Here is a 20,703-nt window from a genome sequence, read left to right as displayed (position 1 = left end):
ATACACAGCTCTACCATTCTAACTTGGGAAGGGGTCTGAAGTCTGAGGAAATTGAGTCCTGGAAACAGATTAAAACCTCACTGCTGATGTGGGGGACAGGGCTGTATATTTATTAGTCCGCAGTGAATGATACATCAATTTCCCCCTGAAGAGGGCATGGCAGATGAGTCAGGTAAACAAAGGCAAGTCAACGAAGTCCATGATTCAGCCAAACCGAACCTCATTTCTTCTTGGGTTCCTTGCAGGCCACCACATACCTCTGGGCCACATTGAGGGGAGGAGAGTAGCCATCTGCATAAGAGGTATCTTCAAATAGGACAGAGTAGTCATCCTGGGGCTACAGACAAGGAAATAAAGTTAAATAACCACAACTCTGACCATCAAGGATTCATTATATCTCACTATCTGTGCTTCAGTATAACTGCTTGTTGCCCCAACTTGGGTATATGGGAAGTTAGTATGTCCTGAAGAAACTCCTTTATAAAAATTAGAAGAACTCTTAAATGGTAGAATAGACTGTCACAAAGTTACTAAAGTTTCAAGGCCGGACAAATAACCATTTATCAAAAATGCTGCAGAAGGGATTCCTCCATTGAAGACCACCTCCAAGATTCTTTCCAACTCTGAAATTCTATTAGAAGCCAAAGGTAGTATATAAAACTATTTGAGAAGACACTGTAGTATGATTCCATCTACTCATTCAAGACAAAATGAAAAAGACCACCCACATGAAAGTTCTCCCTATTCTTTTAGAAACCCTAATATTAGGAACTAACTAGGCAACTTAAGATCTTTCTTACATTAACTACTGAAGTTCTCAGACTCATGCCATCATTTCTTACCCGTTGTGGAGGAGTGTGGATCAAAGCCCGGTAGAAGCAGGTAGTTTGGGGGTACAGTGCCAGAACAAGCTGATCCTTCTGGAATAAAGCTTCAGGATCTGTCTCAGGATTGGCCTTCCATTGTGGTAGTGGGATGATGCGTCTTCGGCTTAAGGTGTGTCTTCTGGTAGGGGAAAAGACAGTAGGTATGACTCTGCCCTGAAAATACGCAAGAACTATTTCCCAGGAAGCATTCCCTCTACTCTCCCTCTTCCAGGATCCATTTTCACTGCTTTCTGCCTTGATCCCACATTCCTCCCTCTCCTCTGTAGTCATGCTTTCAGTAGGATACTTACTCTTTACCTTCCTCATCAATGTCATCAACTTCATATCTACAGGGGGAAAAAAAAAGAAGAAACCTCTGATTTAGTTATTCTCCAGAAAACAACAGATGATGACAATGTAGTAAACAAGGTTGAAAAAAATATGAGTTAAGAAGGCTAACGCTAATAAGAGAAACCCAAGAAGGAAACAAATTCTAGAGGAGGAAAACACATTTTTTCACTCACTTGTTGGTAGCATGACTATAACTGACCACTTCTGCCAGAATCCACTGCTCATCCCCATCCACAGCTTTCACCCGAGCAGCCACCTTATCACCTGGCTTTGCTACGTAGTCCCCTGAAGCTGGAATGGCCCCACAGAGGGGTGGAGGCCTATGGGGTAGAAGGGCTGTGTTACAAATCCCTAGCTCAGAAGCATCTCTCCATGACCACAATCCCCTGCTTCTCTCACAGATCTACCTTGGATTGAACCCACAGATCCACATTCTTAAAGTATACTCCTGATCTCCACTCTCACCCTCAATCCTGAACTCTTAAAATCCTAAACCACCACCTTCCAGTCAAATCCTGCCTGACCTCCTTTCCCCAAAGTCCCTGGACTTACTTGTCCCCAGGTTTCCCAATCCATAGGGGCAATGTCATGGCTGACTGTTGCAACAGTGTCATCAGCACCCCTCGGCGCATGGTTTTCCGTGGAGGTTCTGAATCATTGTACAATCCTGCGATTTTAGCCGCTGGGGTAGGAGAAGAGAAGAAGTGAAATCCCATACTACATGGCAAGAAACATATTCCTCTTTCCTTCCCACCCCCTCTGCCAGATTTTACACACAATCACCCTAACAATGCTTTTAAATTTAAATCCTTCTCTAGTCTTAGCCACTGGCCCTTAATTCTCAAAGCCTTTCATACTCCAATGAAGAAAACTCTGGGAATGAGATTCCTTTCAAACCCAAGGCGAATCCTTGACATTGCCCCTTTCTGTTTTTATGCTCTCAAGTCTAGGATCCTGTAAGTTCCTTTTATATATCTATCTCATAGCCCAAGGCCTAGCACATAACAGGCATTTAATAAATGCTTAATTGACTGAAATCTAAAGACAAAAATCTAAAATAGAAGCTCTGGAAGAATGGAAAGAACTCAAAACATGAAGAACTATTTTACTAAATATACAAATCATGTGATTGCATAAGAATAAGAAGACCAATAGGAAATCCAGCCCATGGCATCTCTTCAGACCTCCTCCATCAGACACATCACTGAGTGGACACAAACTGGGGGAATAACAACATCAATTTTCAACCTTGCAATATATCTACAGAGCAGTCCTAATAAGGTAATGTTTGCTAAAATCTTTTACTTGTTCACCAATAACTACACAAAATGGGGACAATTGCTTCCAAAAAATGGGGTAAGGAGAGTGTGAAAATTATGCAGGAAGCAGTGGACGCCAGAAAAACTGAGAAAAGCATTGTCCTCAACACCACTCCACCAACAACAAAAATCATAGAAACCTCCCCTGGAAATCAAAGGTGAGGTGGCACAAGAACAAGCAAGCACGGCCACATCCCAAGGTGGTCCTCTCCCTCTCCATGCACAGAACCAAGGCCCCAACTTACCAATACGCCTTTCTTCCAGGAGAGACTTGATCTCAGCAATCTTATCCAGAGCTCTTCGAAGAATACTAAGGAAGGGAAGCAGAGGAGAAGTAAAAACAAACTCATGGAGGCAGGTAGTTAGAACTGGGGTTTCTAGGACCCCTTGATGGAGCTCCCACCACACTGGACAACTATATTATTTTAAGTTGGGCATTTGGGGAAAGAAGAATGTCTTGGATTTCTTATAACTTTCTTGGCCCAATACAGGCTAAAACATCTTATCTTCAGGTGATCACAATCTACTTGTGAAATACATTAGACTTTCTAGATACTCTGAAATCACTACTTGCCCTTGGCCTTGAAGCATATAACCAAATTCACAATCTACAAATCAGGAATCTCCTCAGAGACTTTCACCACCTGCTGACTTTCTAAAAAAGGCTATAGTGCATTGTTTTCTATCCAAATGAACTGTCAATTCTATTCTAAGACAATTTTAAGGTTCAAATGTTATCACCAAAGATCATGAACTCTTGATTTTCTCTAATTTGCTTTCACTCTAGACCACTTGGACCACTAGAGGTCCAAGAATACCAGAAATAGGATGCATATTTTATGCTTTGAATGAGGATGGAATCTTTACTGAAATTATGGCCTGCTGCAGTTTATAAATTTGATAGCATTTAGCCATTAAAAATGTTTAAAAATTATACAACTACTTTAAACCTAAGTCTTCTGAACTTTAAATAAGTAATAACTTGTCTAGAGACCTGGAAGGGACACTAGGGAGGCCATATATTCTAGACCTAACCACAATTTACAGATGAAGAAGCTAAGATCCATATTTATATAGTGCTTTACAATACACTTTCCTTACAAAAACCCTCAGGGTTTATTGTAGTACAAGTATTTATTATTTAGCAGATAAATGACTTATCCAGAGTCACATAGCTAAGTAACATGGATAGTATTGAAATCCCTATCTTCTAACTTTAAGTCTTATGCTTTCTCCTTCCCTCCCCACCCCCCAAGTAACCAGTATTTTATTAATTTATTTTTCCTGAAATTCCCAACTCCTACACTGAAAAAAAAATTTAATACCTCAATACATATCTACCTAGTCTAGCAAAACAAATTTCCACATAAGCCAAGTCTAAAAACTTTATCTTTTTTTTCTACTTTAAATTTATCACCTCTCTTTCAGGAGATGAGTGGTATGATTCATCTTCATTCTTTTGGTCTATCATGGCACTGACATCCACTCTTTCAATGGCATAATGCATACTTCTCAAGACAAAAATCCTCACCATTTCTCTCCTATAAGAACTATTATAAAGATAAATAGGAAGCTGCATGACTTGTTGGGGGGGAAAAAAAGCTGAAATATGGAAAGCTTGGGTTTTAATTGTAGTCCTGACATTAACTTCTTTGGACTATACATAAATCTATTCCCTCTCTGGGCCTCAATGTCTGTCCTCAAATCTAAACAAGTTTGAAAAATATTTAGATAACTGTATTTCAACATAATTGGTTTCCGGGGGCAGCTGGGTAGCTCAGTAGATTGAGAGCTAGGCCTAGAGGCAGGAGATTCTGGGTTCAAATCTGGCCTCAGACACTTCCCAGGTGACACTTCCCTGGGCAAGTCACTTGACCCCCATTGCCTACCCTTACCACTCTTCTGCCTTAGAACCAATACACAGTATTGATTCTAAGATGGAAGGTGTAAGGGTTTAAAAAAAAAAAGAAAAAAAAAAGAAATAAAAGTCCATCTTCTAGCAGTGGAATATAAGGTTTCTTCTTTGCTTTATCAAAGGAACAAGAATTATCTCTCTCATTCAGAATGTCAGACCAATTCTAACACATTAAAGTGTCAGCCATGGCATTAAACTTCAGTTTCAAACTTTAGGAAACAATGAACAGAAAACAAAAGGGAACAGGCATACAGCAATGGCAAGGGAAAATGGACAAAAGATGAAGGAAATGTTGATGACAGGGAATAGGCATATAAAGCAAAGGGAAATCATGGACAAAAGAAGAAGATCAATATAATTGGAGGGGGATGGACCATGAATGGCCTAAATGAAAGAAGCAGCTTGATGTGTAGAATGAATGAAAAATAGCCTGAGAGCAAGAAGAGGAGGAATAATAATTATAATGGGATGTAGAATAAGAGAATTTGAACTAGTAAAGAATGGCGCAGTGTGAAAGTGGTAGGAAAGCTACAGATGTGAACTACATCTTTAATAAGTTTAATGGAACTTGCAAGAGACAAAGACAAGAAAAAAGAATCTTGTGTACAACCACACTCACTTGCACTCTGCCTCTGCATCTGCCTTGGCTGTGGTGTAGAGACTTCGAAGCTTAGTCCGGAAGTAGGGAGAGACTGAAGAATAACACAGAAACACAAATCAACAAGAAAGGTACAGACCTGGTAACATAGTAGGCTAACTTCTCTCTCAAATGCTCCTTTCCCCCCATTTCTCACTTTTGTTTTCTGTCTGCATTCGCTCATGTGTCTTCTGGATGTTGATCAGGTTATGTTCACTTCGTGATCGTTCTTCCTATGGAGGATGGAGAGAAGGCAGATGAGGAAGAGAAAGAGAAGTTCGGTCCTGCTAAGCAACCTTAGTGCCTCCTCCCTACTCATTCCCCTTCATTCTCTTTCGCCTAAAATGCTCTTCAAAAAGTTCCTGCACAAAAACTGGAAACAACAAACTCCAATGGCTCCCTATTATCTCTGGGATCAAATATAAATTCTCCCACTGTTTGTCTTGGAAGTTCCTTCACAATCAGCTGCAACCTATTGTCCAGCCTCATTTTTTATACATTATTTTTCTTCCTGAACCCTATACTGTGGCAAAAAGGCTTCTTTCTCCCTGGCTGATAATGGCTGTACCCAGGCCTGGAATGCTCTTTCTCTTCAAAATGCAGATCAATCACCACTTTCAACACAAAGCTTTTCCTGATCCTAGCTGCCTATACCCTAACTACCTTGTATGTCTTCTATAAAATATTTATAAATGTTCATGTTGTCTTCCTTGATTAAACAAATCCTTTGAAAGTAAGGATTATACCAGAAAGAGTAATATGCATGCCTGTAATCCCTGCTTACTGGGAAGGCCAAGATTAGACTTTCTGAGGTGCAGTGTCCTGATCCTTGTCTTGTGTTTGTTCCACATCCAGCACTAATGAAAGTCATCCCCCCCCAAAGTCCTAGTAAGGTGTTAAGAGTGCACTAAAGGGGGCAACTAAGTGGCCCAGTGGATTGAGGGTGAGGCCTAGAGATGAGTCCTATTCAAATCTGACCTCAGATACCTCTTAGTGGTGTGACTCTGGACAAGTCACTTAATCTCCATGGCCTACCCCTGTTCTTCTGTCTTGGAACCAATACTCTGTATTGATTCTAAGATGGAAGGTAATAGTTTTTTGTTTTGTTTTGAAAGAATGCATTAAGACTTTTGGGACACCCTATATTGTGAGTAGAGAGCCATTCAACTTGCCTAAGGAGTGTCAGTCAGAAACATATCGTGTCAGTCAGAAACATAGCATGTCAGATCAGTGGTGGGACTGAACTAGTAAGAGCACAGAGCACCTAGCCTAAGTAACATAAGTAAACTCAATCTCCAAAGAGAAGCATGGAGAAAAGAAAAAAGAGTGGAGAGAAGAAAAAAGATGTAAAGATTGGTGGGGGAAGGGAGTGGGAAGAGAAAAAGGAGAAAAAGAGTAGAGATTTGTTTCATTTTTTTTCTATCTGATAAATGATTGCTAATAAATTGAAATGGAAGCACTACTTGATTTGGGTCAAAGCTCTAAGAGCTGGGAAGGACCTCAGAGGTCAGCTAGTCCAACCCCCTCCCCTTTTATAGAAAAAGAAACTGAGGCTCAGATACATGACTTGTACACAAAGTCACACAGCAACGGCGACAATTTGAACCTGGGTCCTCTGGGCTTCTGAGCCAACACTGTTTCAACTATGCTTCGGGGCTCTATCAGATGCAGATGGGGGCAGGGGTGTGTTCAGATCTGTGTGTTGGTTGGTTTTGCTCAAAATTTTGATAAGGGAATGGGGGGTAGTGGTTAGGGTTTTTACCCATTTTCATCAATAAAATTTTGCTTAAAGATGCATCTCTCTACACCCTGTGCCATACACATAGTTTCTCCAACATTTATACTTCATGCATGTTTTGCTTACCTATTTTTAATGGTATAGGAGGAAAAAAAATATTAATAAGAGGCAACCAGGTGGTTTGATGGGGAGAGATGGGAGGTCCTGGGTTCAAATATGGCCTTAGACACTTCTTACCTGGGTAACTCTGGGAAAGTCACTTAACACCCCTGGCCTAGCCCTTACCACTCTTCTGCCTTGGAACTGACACTATTAATTCTGACAGACAATAGACAGTAAGAGTTTTTAAAAAGAGAAAAAAGAATAATTAAAACTCAAAAACAAAAATAAAAACTTCCTGACTACATTTCATTTCCTTTATTGTGACTTGTGAATATCTCTAGTCTCTACTTTGAATACTCAATACAATATTACAACTAATCAACATTTCACAATAACACAGTTAATATACGAAAATCCAATTCAGTTGTAATTTTAATTGTTCATCAGATTGTTCAATGGCCTCTGTCCTCTGCTCCCTTAGTCTTCTGTCCCTCAGGCTAAAGTTCCTGTACTCTCATGCAACTACCTGGCCTGTCATCCAGTCTTTTCTCTAAAGGCCTGGACTTCTAATCACCTAGATACTTTATACTCAATCTTTGTTACCCACTCTTAATTTTTACAAGATCATCTCCTCATCTCAGGGAACGAGTGCAGGTACTACCTGAGTTTGCTTGATCAGTTGATGGAGCTCCGAGAGTAGTTCAGCTATTCGTGAATCTGCTGACACCAAGGCCATGGCTGTGGTAAAAATGGCTTCCTGTGAGAAAGGGTAATGGAATGGAGCAAAAGAATGATCAAAAGCCTCTGAAAGGGGAAACTACTAAAGCTTTAGGGCCAACAACACCATGGCATTCAGTAAATTTAATTAATTCAGTAACAATTTAATAAGTACCTTTACCTCCTAAAAGTATAGCAACTGAATTAACAATGAGGGAAATAAAAAGCAAAATTGGTCTTTGTACTCCCTGTGCTTACATATTATTTAGGAAGAAATGCTTCCGTGAGGTATAATGAGGAAAAAACTGGATTTGGAGTCAGAGAACTAAGTTTTGAATCCTAGCTATTCCATTCACTACCTCTGTAAACAATGCAAATCTTTTCTTTTTTTTTTCCTGGTTCTGTTTTTTCATCTATAAAAACAAATGATCTCTAAAAACATCTCTAAATTCTGTGAGACTAATACTAAGAGCAACAAATAACCATGGATTGTAACTTAGTTATAAGTTACTGAACAAGCAAAATTTATACGTTCCCAAACTACAGATAGTATTAAAGGAAATTCAAAGTAACAGAAATATAAATTTGGGATGAAGTTGTCAGGCAAAAATGTCTTAGCCAAGGCCTTAAAGTATAGGATTTGTATTGTTAGAGAACAGGGAAAATTCCAAGATAGAACAGAGAAAGAACTGTAGGAATAGAAAGGCAGAAGAAAAACATGATCGATTGCATGGTTTGATGGGTATATAACTGGGGATTCTGATTTTAAATGATCACTCTATTGCAAATATTAATAATATGGAAATAAGTTTTGAACAATGATACATGTATAATCCAGTGAAATTGCTCCTCAACTCTGGGAGGGGGAGGTAAGAGGAGAGGGAAAGAACATGAATCAAGTAACCATGGAAAAATATTCTAAATAAATAAATTTTTTAAAAATAATAAGGAAAACATTTCTGACCAAAAAAAAAACACAAAAAACAAAAACCCCAAACCAACCAAACAGAAAAGAACAGAAAGGAAATAACATGTGCAGAAAATGTTAAGATAGATATGTTTAAAGCAAAAAGGTTATGTTAAGAAGCAAATGATGGGGGGGAAGCTGGGTAGCTCAGTGGATTGAGAGTCAGGCCTAGAGACGGGAGGTTCTAGGTTCAAATTTGACCTCAGACACTTCCCAGCTGTGTGACCCTGGGCAAGTCACTTGACCCCCATTGCCTACCCTTACCACTCTTCTGCCTTGGAGCCAATACACAGTATTGACTCCAAGACAGAAGGTAAGGGTTTAAAAAAAAAAAAAAGCAGCAGAAAATGACTGATAAATCTGAAAAGACACAATGAGGCAATTGATTAGAGTCCTGGAGAATGTGGACTTCATAGGGCCTAGTTTTTACAACCAGATATAGGACCTCAGAGATCTGTAGGCCATTCTCCTCATTCCAGATGAGGAAACTGACACCCAGAGATGCAAAGTCACTCTAACCCAGTCACAGACTTAATAAGAAAAGAGTTAGTATTTGAACCCAAGTGTTCTGCCTCCATATCTAGTGTTCTATTTTAATAATATGATGGATTGGGAAGGAGAAAAAGACTAAAGGCAAGGAAATGAGCCGTACTTGTAAACTCTACTCCTTGTAACTTGTAGAGGTTTGTTTCCATACTTTTTCTCCCTTTCTTCAAGGTAGAAATCAGAATATTTGGGTTCTAATCCCACATCTGTTCCTTATTATCAGAGCAATTTACTACTTGAGCCCTTAAGACAAGTCCCTTCACTTTCTTGTACCGCAGCCTCGATTTTTCTAATCTGGTAAATGAAGAGATTAAAGTAGATGATATAATTCTATAATCTTTAACCTCTCCCTTTACAATGGATTCAGCCCCATTGCCTTCTAACGCACACAAGTCTCCATATAGAAAAACTCTTCATTTGGGCCAGCTGTTAAATCATACCAAACTAGAGGGCCTTAAATGCCAAAGGAATTTGGATTTGACCTTATAGGAAAAAAGGAAGTTAGGCAAAGGTCTTTCATACTAAAAGGTGTATTTTTGGAAAATTAGTCTGGTTGAGGCAGAGGAAGTAAAGATTGAAATATTCAATCTGATAATAGCCTGAACTATGTCAGAAACAGCAGAAATGCTATGAAATGGGGAGATGGGGTAGGGTTCCTTGGGCAACTCGTGATACCTCGTGATGTTGTTTCCTTCTCCATTAACAGGGTGCTACTTGCCCTACCTCCCTCCCAGAGTGGCTGTGGAGAAAGAACTTTGCAAACTAAAAGCCTGTGCACAAAGGTTGTTAACTATTATCTGTAAGATGGAGGTATTCGCTCGCACTACCGACCTCGTGAAGCTTTAATAAGGAATGTTCTAAAGGGCTTTCTAAATGTCCGCTATCACTACTATTGCCCTCGGGGGAAATACCCTTCGAAGCCATGGTCTCCTTCCTCGCTGGCCGCTTCTCCTCAGTTCCTCTCACCAACGCACGTGCTTCTAAAATGCTTCGCCCTCCCCTCCCACGTGCTTCTAAAGGCCGCCTCCTCACGTGATTTTCTTGGAGCAGCCCAAGCGAACAAAGAACCCTCCGCGGCGGGCGCGTGACCTCCCTGCCCCCCTTTCCCCGAGCTTCCGCAGTGTGCGCATGCGTACTTTTAGTGTCTTGGGGCACCACAGCCTGGCCCAGGATAGGGGGACCACAACGGGTGAGATGTTGCCGCTCCCCTCTCCCCTGCTCCCCTGGTTCGCCTGAGGCCCATGGCTGCTACCCAAACCCACCTACCGAGGACGAGCCAAAACGAGTCAACTGTGACGGCAGCGATGAAGACCGCAGCGACAGCAACTGCAACACCCCCCCTGAACTTTTTTCATCCTCGTTCCCGGGCTAGGGGATACTAGTGCGCTTGCGTGTGCGCACCTGAAGGTCCTACCGGGAAATGTAGTCTTTTCTTCCAAGTGCTGTGGAAAGGCATCTGGAACTCGAATCGTATGCTTTCCTCGACGTGCGCTTAGCTGGGAAATGTAGTTTTAATTCGCGGTTAACGTGCTTCAGAATCTTGTCTTTTTTTCTGTTTCATGCTCCCATTTAATTCTGGATTCTGGGTTCTTCAATAAAGGATAAGAACTGCAGAAACTTTGGCTTTCAGGCCTTCCCCTTAATTCCTATAGACTAATTATAAGTGTTTTCATAGCAATTAGTCAAATCAACTACTTAGTAAATATTGTCACTAATGGGATGGTTGCCAATGATGACTGAGAAGTGTTATGAGTAGGTACCTGTGCTAAGACTGACAGTGACAGACACTTAGAGCTGAAAGGGAATTTAGTAATCATCCAGTTGAACTTCTTCATTTAATAGGGAATGAACCTAAGGCAGAGAGAAAGTAGGTGATTTTTTTTCCCCCAAGATCATACAGCTTTTTAGTGGCACTGGAACCTTACCCATTTCGGGCACTTTAACATCACACGGGCTTGCCTCTTCAAAAGGGTTACATTCTAGGTGGGAGAGATGAGAGATAGAAAAACATTAAAGAAACCTGGCATTTAGTCCTGGCCCAACTACGAACTTCTAATAATTTTGGAGCTTCAATTTCCTCCTCTATAAAATAGTTTGGATAGTTGTTTTTTTTTTGTTACCCTTTGCTTTCAATTTCTGGGGATGCATGTAAAACCACAGAGCAAGCAATACCAGACAAACCTCGAATTTACATGCCATTTAATTATGCTTTCCTAAAGGAATCTAACAATCCCTTCCTAATAGCTAAGTGGATAAAGCACTGTACTTAGAATGAGAAAGATGAGTTCAAATCCTATCTCAAACATTTATTAGCTAGGCAAGTCACAACCTTTTTTTTGCCTCAATTTCTTCATTGGTGAAATGGTACAATACTAGCTTCTATCCTCCAGGGTCCTAGCAAGAATAAAACTAGATAATATTTGTAAAAAACTAACTATAAACAATTGTTATTCTCTAGCATTTTGCTTAAACATTTTAAAACATAAATTTTTATTTATACTGTATTTTGTTTTCACACATCACCTCAATTTCCCCTTATATTCTTCTCCCTCTTATTTTCCAGACAGCCATCATTTATAACAAAGAATTAAAAAGAAAAGAAAAATAAAAAGAGAAGAAAAGCAAAACAAAACCATTTAATACATCTGAAAACATACTCAGTGTTCTATACCCAAGGATCCCTTACCTTTGCAAAGGAATAGAAGAGAGAGGTGTCTTCTAATATATCTTTGGGGCCAAACTTATGTTTGAATATTTTCAGTGACAAGGAGCTCATTCCCTCACAAGGAAACCTGTTATATTGTTGGGCAATTCTAGCTGTTAGAAGTTACTTCCTACCTCTTTGCCACCAAGGAGAAATCCCTACCAGAGACAAAAAAGATTTTAACAGTATTCAAATTTTATTATTTATAATAATGATAAGTAGAATGCTCTAGGGTTTGCAAAACAATTTAAGAATACTTCATTTTATCCTTATAACAATCATGGGAATTAGGTACTATTATTAGCTCTATTTTTGAGCAAGACAAAGAAGCAACATGCCCAGGATCACACACTTAGTGTCTGAGACTAGATTTGAACTCTTAACACCAAGCCAAATGCTCTAAGAAGATTTCTAAAATGGTAAAAATCATAGACAGCATTAATGTTAGAAAAAGTAATCATGAAGATATTAGGGGGACATAGTTAGCCCAGTGGATAGAGAGCCAGGCCTGGAGACAGGAGGTCCTGGGTTTAAATTTGGTTTCTGGGGGGCAGCTAGGTGGCTCAGCAGATTGAGAGATAGGCCTGGTGAGGGAAGATCCTAAATTCAAGTCTGACCTTAGATACTTCCTAGGTGAGTGTCTCTGGGCAAATTACTTAACACTCATTGCCTAGCCCTTACCACTCTTCTACCTTAGAACCAATACACAGTATTGATTCTAAGAGGGAAAGGGAAAAGTTTAAAAAAAAAAAAAAGACTTCAGATACTTTCTAACTGTGTGACCCTGGGCAAGTCACTTAACCCCAGTTGCTTAGAGTCCTAGTGGCTCTTTTGTCCTAGGACTAACACTAAGGCAGAAGGTGAGGGTTTAAAAAAAAAAAAAAGATACTAGGAGCTAGCTATATGTAATCCTCTTTTTCACCTATGTTGAGACTTTAAAAGAAAAATCTTAGCACATAACAATGGGTACTCTTGATGTAAATACTTAAATAGAACAAATAGGCTTTCTTCTCCCATTCCCAATTATTTTTTTCAGTTACATGTAGAAACAATTTTTGACAATTGTTTTTTGACATTTTAAAATTCAGATTTTCTCCCTCCCTATTCCACCCCCACTTCTGGAGGGGGTATATAGTCTGATGTAGGTTATACCCATACTTTCATGTAATACATATTTCCGTATTGCTCATATCATGATAGAAGACATATATACAAGTAGAAATTTCACAAAGGAAATATAGTGAAAAATGATGGGCTTTGATCTGCACTCAAACTGCAACAGTTTCTCCTTTGGCTGTGGATAGCATTTTCATCATGAGTCTTCATCATTGTATATTTCTGTTACTCTATATATATCAGCTACTGCCTTTCAGAAATGATTCTCTGTAGCCAACCACATCCTCAGAGTTGTAATATCACTTGTGAGGTAAAATGAATTCAAGGGACTTCCTCTTACCTTTCCTCTCTTCATATACCTAACTCCCACCACATACTCTTCATTCCAGTAATACTGGCCTTCTTACTATTCCATGGACAGGCTATTTTCTTCTTTGGTCTCAAAGATTTTCTATGGCTGTCCCTCACACCTGAAATGCCCCCATCTCATCTCTGCCTAATGTCTTCCCTGGCTTCTTTCAAACCTCAACTAAAATTCTATTTTCCACTGGAATCCTTTCCCAATCCCTCTCATTTCGAGTACCTTACCTTATTTTCTATTTTTCCGTATATAGTGGATTTGTGTATATTCATTTGCTTGTTGTCTTTCCCCTATTAGATTGTGAGCTTCTTAAGGGCAGGGAATTTCTTTTGTCTTTTTTGTATCTCTAGCACTTAGTACAGTGCCTGGTACATAATGTATTCTTTCTTTCTTTCTTTTAAATAAAATCCTTACTTTCTGTCTTAGATTTGGTACTAGGTATAAGTTCCAAGGCAAAAGAGTGGTAAGGGCCAGGCAATTGGAGTTCTATTGGTGCAGGGACAACCCATTGAAGAAATTCCACTACCAAAAATTAGGACTAAAATTATAGGCATAAACAGTTGTATAATACTGACAAGTAAAGTAACTTCTCCAGGGTTACACACATCAATCATGTGTTAAAGGCTGAACTTGAACCCAGGTTGTCCTGACTCCAAGGCCAACTTTCTTCCTTGTATTCATGCTTCCCCTTATTGTTGTTATAATGACAATAAAATCTAAGTTCTTTGAGGGAGAGGGAAAAGCATTAATGTGATGCTTACTATGTATTGGAGATTTGCCAAGTATTATTTCATTTGATCAATCCTGCAAGATAGGTATCATTATCACTCCTCTTTTACAGTTGAGGAAATTGAGACAAACAGGATACTAAGGCAAACAGAGGTTAGTTAAATGACTTGTCCAGGATATCTTTTTGTGAAAATGGAATTAGATCACCTTTATTCATTCTTTAGATTTTAGTCACCAGGAATATGTCACCCCACCCAACTTAGAATTAAGTGGGGAGGGGGGAGATCTATGACCCACATGTCCTAGTAAGTGACAAATCAAAAACAAATAGCTCCCCCCATGGGCAGTCCAAAACAAGGTTGAGGCTGCCTGGACTAAGGAAGTGACAAAAAGAACTATCTTTTAAATATGATGGTAACTTCCTTTGAAGGGGATTTGGCCTTTTGAACTTGGCCTTGAAAGAGCTCTGGTTGAGACCTCAGACTGCTTCTCTTTGAATTGTCATGTGGGTAAGTTAGGCTGACTCCCTTTCTTTTCCCTTAGCATTTCTGGAGACCCTAGCCTCAAAAGAGGCCTCTCTCATCTTAGAGGAGGCCTTGTGGCTAGAAGCCTTATTTAATTAACTTCTGTGCCCCCTTTGTTGGGGCCTCTGAAGCCTTGCCTGGTTCAGGCCTTCGGACCAGGCCAGAGTTACTCTCTCTCTCTCTCTCCTTTTCTCTCTCTCTCTCTCTCTCTTTCTCTCTCTCTCTCTCTCTCTTTCTCTCTCTCTATTTCTCTCTCTCTCTCTCTCTTTCTCTCTCTCTATTTCTCTCTCTCTCTCATTTTTCCTACCTTCACTCTTCGTATTTGTAAATAAACTACTATAAAAGTCATCCTGACTTGGATCTTTAATCTGGAAAGCGTGTAATCAATTTCCTGGTGACCAAAACTCTTAAATATCCAGGCCAACCATAATTTTTCCCCTTTTACATTTTACAAAAAAATATTTACTTCAAATATGTAGGAAGAACAAATTTATAAAATTTATTTTCCCCAGTCCTCCAAAGTATACTCTTCCCTATACCACCTTGGTCTCTGAAGGAGTAGGCTCAAAATTTAGCTCAGTTTCTATGTAGCATTGGTCTCATCAAGTTCACATCCAAATATAGCATTGATTCTGGATGAAGCCTTATTTCAGATTATATTGGCATGGATCCAAAACCTCCTTGTTCCATGGGGCATCAATACTGGGCTGGTGGCAACACCTACCCTGAAACCTAGGTTCTAGAATGCTAGGATAACGGATGTCTTTATGAAATTTTTTTTAAACCCTCACCTGCTATCTTAGAATCAATAATAAGGTCAGCTCAAAGGCAAAAGAGTGGTAAGGGCTAGCCAATTTGGATTAAGTGACTTGCCCAGAATCACAGAGCTAGGACATATCTGAGACCAGATTTGGAGCCAGGACCTTCCATCTCTAGGCCTGGCTCTCTATCCATGGAGCCACTTACCTGCCCTCATGATGACCTTTTGAACTCTCAGGATGTAAGGCTTCATTTCCTTCACCTAGACCAGAAAAAGAATTTTTTAAAAGTCCAAGCTCATTTTTGTCAGAGCAGGGTTGAGGAGACGTATGGCCTTAGAGAAAAGATCTTAAGGCCATCCCTCTTACAGATTGGTTTATTACCAGATCCTAGTGTAGAAGCTCCCCATGATGCTAATGAAGCAAAAAAGCTGGTTGAAGCTAACTGAGGTTTTTGTTTTTTGTTTTTTGTTTTTTTTTAATTCTGACAGCTCTAGATATGAGGCCAATTGAAAAAAAAGGTTCCTCCTAACCATGTGCTCAGCCAACTAGAAACATTTACCTTTTGTCTACTCATGCTCCCCTGGAGTTTTTCCAAGGCATATCATCACAATTTTCCCAGATGCCATTTCTCCAGTTTCCTTCATGTAGAGAAGTTAATCAACCAAGCAAGCTAATGAGGTCTGCATGTGTATCAAACCCCTATTTATGTATAATTCAAAGGTTCCTAATTATCCTTGTCTCCCTCCTCTGGAGCCACCATCAACTCATTAATGAGTAGTCGGAACTAAGTATAATATTCTAGTTAAGGAAACTAGCTCACCTGGGCAAACTATTCAAAGAATGTTTCTCTCTGGAATTGTGGGAATGAAGGAGGCTGGATACAAATGTTTCTCTGACTGTATTCCATGCTTGGCTCTAAGTATCCACAAACCATTCTAATCTAGATTCAATTAGTTACATACCATTCACTGCCACCTGAAAAAAAGAAATTTGCATCATGAGTTTGTCACTGTTCTGTCAGAAGTTGGGTTTTGATGGTCTTCTAGAATTACCTCCACCACACTTATTCTTTTCTCATTGCCTATACCCTCCTCCTTCTCTATCGCCTTCTATCCAGACTATTCTATTCTTTTTTTTTTTTTTCAAACCCTTAACTTCTGTGTATTGGCTCCAAGGCAGAAGAGTGGTAAGGGTGGGCAATGGGGGTCAAGTGACTTTCCCAGGGTCACACAGCTGGGAAGTGTCTGAGGCTAGATTTGAACCTAGGACCTCCCATCTCTAGGTCTGGCTCTCAATCCACTGAGCTACCCAGCTGTCCCCCAGACTGTTCTATTCTTAAAAGCCCAGCTCAAGTCCTATCTTCTCCACAGAGCTTCCTCTAACTATTATCCCTTCTGTCTATCCCTGGAATACTGTGTTTGGACCTCTCTTATAACCCTGAGCATATTCTGTCTTATAATTATTACTCTAAAGACTTGTTCTGACTCCCCCAACTAGTTGGTAAACTTCCCCCCCCCCAACATTTCTATACCACTGTGAGTTTATAAGGTGCTTTCATCAGAACAACCTTGTAAGAGGAGTGCATATATTGATATCCCTTTTATCGTATGAGGGAACTGAGATTAAGAGAGTTTAAGGAATTTACCCAAAATCACAGCTAGTAAGTTGTAGAGTTGGGATATTCTGCTCCTCTCCCTGAAGGCTGGGACAATCTCTAACATGTCTTGGATCTCCTTCAGTGCCTGGGTACAAAGACCTTACAGATGATTCACAAAGAATGTTTGTCAAAGGAATGCCTAACATGGACTCCCTCACACTATTGACAGACTTCTAGCTCTCTTTTTGGTATGTCAACGGGAAAGGGTCAAAGGAATTTTTGTCCTGTTCTTTCCTTCCCACCTTCTTAAGCCACCAGTCCAGAGCAAAAGCTAAAGCAAAGTTTTTTGGATGAAGAAATATCAGGGCACTAAATTCTACTCAGTCTTAGGACATTGCTTGTCTTGGATGCTCCTTCTCCTTTCCCTTTCTTTCCTCTTCTCCTCTTCTCCCTTCTCCTGCTTTTCTCCTTCCAGAGACCTCAGGACCCTGAGAAAAACAGAAAGAAGAAAAGGAATGACTTCAGGGAGAGGGGGAGGGGAGTCACGGGACAGAACACTTTTCCTGTTGTGATTTCATTTCTGTTTATACTGGACTCTAAAGTCTTGGGAGGGGGCCAGATTGCATCAGACAGGGCCAACGTGGATTGTGTGCACAGTTTGGGGGAGGGAACCTAGCCCTATAAGTGTTGGGAGGAGCTGTCCCAGGGGGAAGCAGAGGAGAGAGACAGACAGACAGAGACAGAGACTGATTCACAAACAAGAGATCAGATAGACTAGTTACTGAAATAATAAAGTTCTCCAGTACCAATGGCTACAGCTCCGTTAGCTGCTCCACCACTCCAGCCCCTGATCTTGGAGGACGAGGAGCAACAGTTCTTGGACCAGTATGACACTTACAGCTTTACAGATTCTTACCTGGGTGAGAGATGTGGCCCTACTTTCCTTACCTAGACACCCCCTCACTTCGAGCTCCTACCTCTCAAACCTCTGGTTTGAGTCTCTCCCCCTCCCCCCATCCAGACTCGGCCCTATATTTTTTGAATCTTTTTCCTTGACATTTCCAGGCTGCCCAGTGGATTTTATCCTCTCCATCACTTGACCCTCTTCCCACTTGACCCTCTTCCCCACCTTCTGCCCTCTTAATTTAATCCTAGGTCCTAGCCAGTCCCACAAGCAACCTTATAAAATCCTTTACAGTATCTCCATGTTAGCCTCTCAGAATCCTTATTTCCTATCAAGGCTCAGTTTGGTTGCCAATTTGTTCTTTTTTTTTTTTTTATTTTAAAGAAACCTTACTTTCCATCTTAGAATTGATATTAAGTATTAGTCCCTGTGGCAGAAGAGCAGCAAGGGCTAGGTAATTGGGGTTGAGTGACTTGCCCAGGGTGACACAGTTAGAATAGGACCTCCTATCTCCAAACCTGATTCTTGATCCACTGAGCCACCTAGTTGCCCCTGACAACTTGTTCTTGAAACCTTCCTTACCCCTCCAGGTTTTAGATCTCTTGTCTACTTTGAATTACTTTGGATTCATTTATCTGTGTACATGTTGTTTCCTCTCTAGAATGTAAACTTTTCAAAGGCAAGGACTTTTTTTATTTTAGTCTTTCTAACTCCAGTATCTTATACAATGCCTTGAATATTTGTTTGTTTTTTTTTTTTGTTTTTTGTTTTTTGTTTTTTTTTTATCCTGGGACTCCATTCTAGGAGCATAGGGCCACAACCAGTAGGCAATTGGTCACCCAGCTGGGAAGTGTCTGAGACCGGGTTTGAACCTAGAGAACACTTTCGTCTCTAGGCCTGGCTCTCAATCCACTGAGCTAGCCCAGCTGCCCCTACTTTAGGTTGCAGTTTCTTTAGCAGTTGTAGTTTTTACAGGGTGGGGTTGCTAGCCCCACGCCCAACACTCCTCCTTTTTCATCCGGGCTAGGGACCGTCCTTGGCCCAGGAGTGGTAAGGGTGGGCAATAGGGGTCAAGTGACCTGCCCAAGGTCACACAGCTGGAAGTGTCCAAGGCCGGACTTGAACCTAGGACCTCCAGTCTCTAGGCCTGGCTCTCAATCCACTGAGCCACCCAGCTGCCCTTGAATGTAGTAGGTACTTAATAAACATTTGTTGAAATTGAGTCATACTAATTTTTGAAATTGTCTGATTCAAACTCTGAATTTTACAGAGGGAGCTGAGGTCTAGAAGTTTGCCCAAATTTACACAGCAAGTTAAGGACAGATCTAGAACTAGAGCTCAGGTCTCCTGCCTCCAGTCCAGTATTCTTTCCACTGCCCTCCTCATGTCTTTATCTCTGTTTTCTTTGGTTTATACAATCTCAGCCACTGAATGGCTTCTGCCCACCATGTTCTTTGAGCACCTCATTCCTATGACTACTACCTTCTATTTCAGGAAGAGGCAGCGGTAAGGGTCGTAGTAAGAGAGAAGCTGCTAACCATACCAACCGGCACAGTCCAGGTGGCCATGAACGGAAGCTGCTGACCAAGCTTCAGAACACAGAGCAAAAGAAACGTGGAACTAGGCCCTGAGCCTAGAACTGAGGTGAGGGAGCCCAGAATCCCCAAACATATCTCTCCTAACCTAATTTATGGGCTGACACTAGTAAAAGAGTGGGATTGAACCCAAAGCCAAAAAGCCAGCTGGGAGGTATAATCTCTATAGCCTAGGAAAAAACCATAGAATCTTAGGAAGGAGATCCCCTAAAACTTGGAGGCTTAGACTCACTGGATCTCTTTTCCTATCAGGCTGGGCCAGAGCATTGATACCAGGATCACGGCCATGGATATAGGGCATCGGCAAGGAAGACAGGGCAAGAGAGATAAGATCTTAATTTTCTCTGATACCCTTCTATCAAGAGATGTACCCTCTCCAGCCTGGCTGGAGTTTGGAGGGGCCCAGCAAGTGACTTCCTTTAGCACTTGCAGTAAAGTTGATGAGAAGCAGATGGTAGGAATGAATGTGCAGAGAAGAGCAAGGGGCAAGAGGGAATCTACCTGAAGAAACGGAATCTATCAAAGAATAATTGGTACAATAAAGAATTAATCAGAGAATTTTGTATGTGTATGTGGTTGATTTTTTTTTTTTTTTTGGTGCTTACTGAAGCATTCCCTCTCTCCTTTTCCTCCTTTCCCCTAGAGCTCTCCAAAATGATAGAGGGCTGCTTCTTCCCACTCATACAAAGCTATAAGATCCATCCTCTTCAGTCTTTATTTACATCATATGTTGGATTCTCTGTAAGACTGATGTCAGGAAAGGATTTGCATCCTGGGCCTTTGTGAACATTTGTTTTATGACTATTGATAGACAACCTGGGGAAAAGACAACAAGAATTCTCAGCACATTAAGAAAATTGGTACCCTCTTTAAACTCATACTTATAAGCAAGGAGTTTGGAACTGTGAAGAAAAAGTATATAAGGAAGAGGATATGAAAGTAGCAGTGGGGTATAGTGGATAGAAAGCTAGCCTTCAATCAGGAAGACCTGGATTCAAGTTCTCCCACCACCCAATCCCTGCACTATACTCACAAGAACTAGTCATATAACCTAAAGGCAAGTTTTCTTTATCTCCAATGTGCCAAGAGACTCCCTAAGACTCTTAAGTTTCAGAGCAGATGCCACCCTGCAAAGATGGAAGGAGTTTTCTTCCTGGGAGTTCCCTATACCAATGAAATTATAGATTCAATCTAAAAAATAGGTGGTTTTTTGTTTTTGTATTTCGTTTTAAGAAAAAACTATATGGTCAACTT

At 40.5% G+C, this 20,703-nt stretch overlaps 2 protein-coding genes across 2 annotated transcripts; one reads left to right on the top strand and one right to left on the bottom strand.

The window, feature by feature from the left end:
* Positions 1-89: 89 nt before the first annotated feature.
* SGF29 (SAGA complex associated factor 29) lies at positions 90-10,506 on the bottom strand. Its single transcript, XM_044656989.1, has 10 exons — positions 10,425-10,506; positions 7,590-7,685; positions 5,246-5,321; positions 5,071-5,143; positions 2,782-2,846; positions 1,770-1,899; positions 1,391-1,537; positions 1,178-1,213; positions 843-1,005; positions 90-337 (listed from the first exon to the last, which is right to left on the bottom strand). The coding sequence occupies exons 2-10, from the start codon at positions 7,662-7,664 to the stop codon at positions 221-223; spliced, it is 882 nt and encodes a 293-aa protein (XP_044512924.1). The 5' UTR covers positions 7,665-7,685; positions 10,425-10,506; the 3' UTR covers positions 90-220.
* A 7,153-nt stretch (positions 10,507-17,659) lies between these two features.
* NUPR1 (nuclear protein 1, transcriptional regulator) lies at positions 17,660-20,007 on the top strand. Its single transcript, XM_044657000.1, has 3 exons — positions 17,660-17,870; positions 19,349-19,498; positions 19,702-20,007. The coding sequence occupies exons 1-2, from the start codon at positions 17,759-17,761 to the stop codon at positions 19,483-19,485; spliced, it is 249 nt and encodes an 82-aa protein (XP_044512935.1). The 5' UTR covers positions 17,660-17,758; the 3' UTR covers positions 19,486-19,498; positions 19,702-20,007.
* The last annotated feature ends 696 nt before the right edge of the window (positions 20,008-20,703 follow it).

This window comes from Gracilinanus agilis, chromosome 1 (assembly GCF_016433145.1).
Source record: "Gracilinanus agilis isolate LMUSP501 chromosome 1, AgileGrace, whole genome shotgun sequence".
In the NCBI taxonomy this organism is placed as follows: Eukaryota; Metazoa; Chordata; class Mammalia; order Didelphimorphia; family Didelphidae; genus Gracilinanus; species Gracilinanus agilis.
The sequence above is the reverse complement of the archived record's forward strand: the minus strand, read 5'-3'. Positions and strand labels throughout refer to the sequence as shown.

What these genes read in the sequence shown, in the direction of transcription:
- SGF29 (XM_044656989.1), bottom strand. Translation starts at nt 7,664, where the DNA reads ATGGCCTTGGTGTCAGCAGATTCACGAATAGCTGAACTACTCTCGGAG. An exon ending in AACTGATCAAGCAAACTCAG is followed by an intron (nt 5,322 to 7,589) that starts GTAGTACCTGCA and finishes CATCCTCCATAG; the next exon opens with GAAGAACGATCACGAAGTGA. An exon ending in AATGCAGACAGAAAACAAAA is followed by an intron (nt 5,144 to 5,245) that starts GTGAGAAATGGG and finishes GTTATTCTTCAG; the next exon opens with TCTCTCCCTACTTCCGGACT.
- NUPR1 (XM_044657000.1), top strand. Translation starts at nt 17,759, where the DNA reads ATGGCTACAGCTCCGTTAGCTGCTCCACCACTCCAGCCCCTGATCTTG. An exon ending in CTTTACAGATTCTTACCTGG is followed by an intron (nt 17,871 to 19,348) that starts GTGAGAGATGTG and finishes CTTCTATTTCAG; the next exon opens with GAAGAGGCAGCGGTAAGGGT.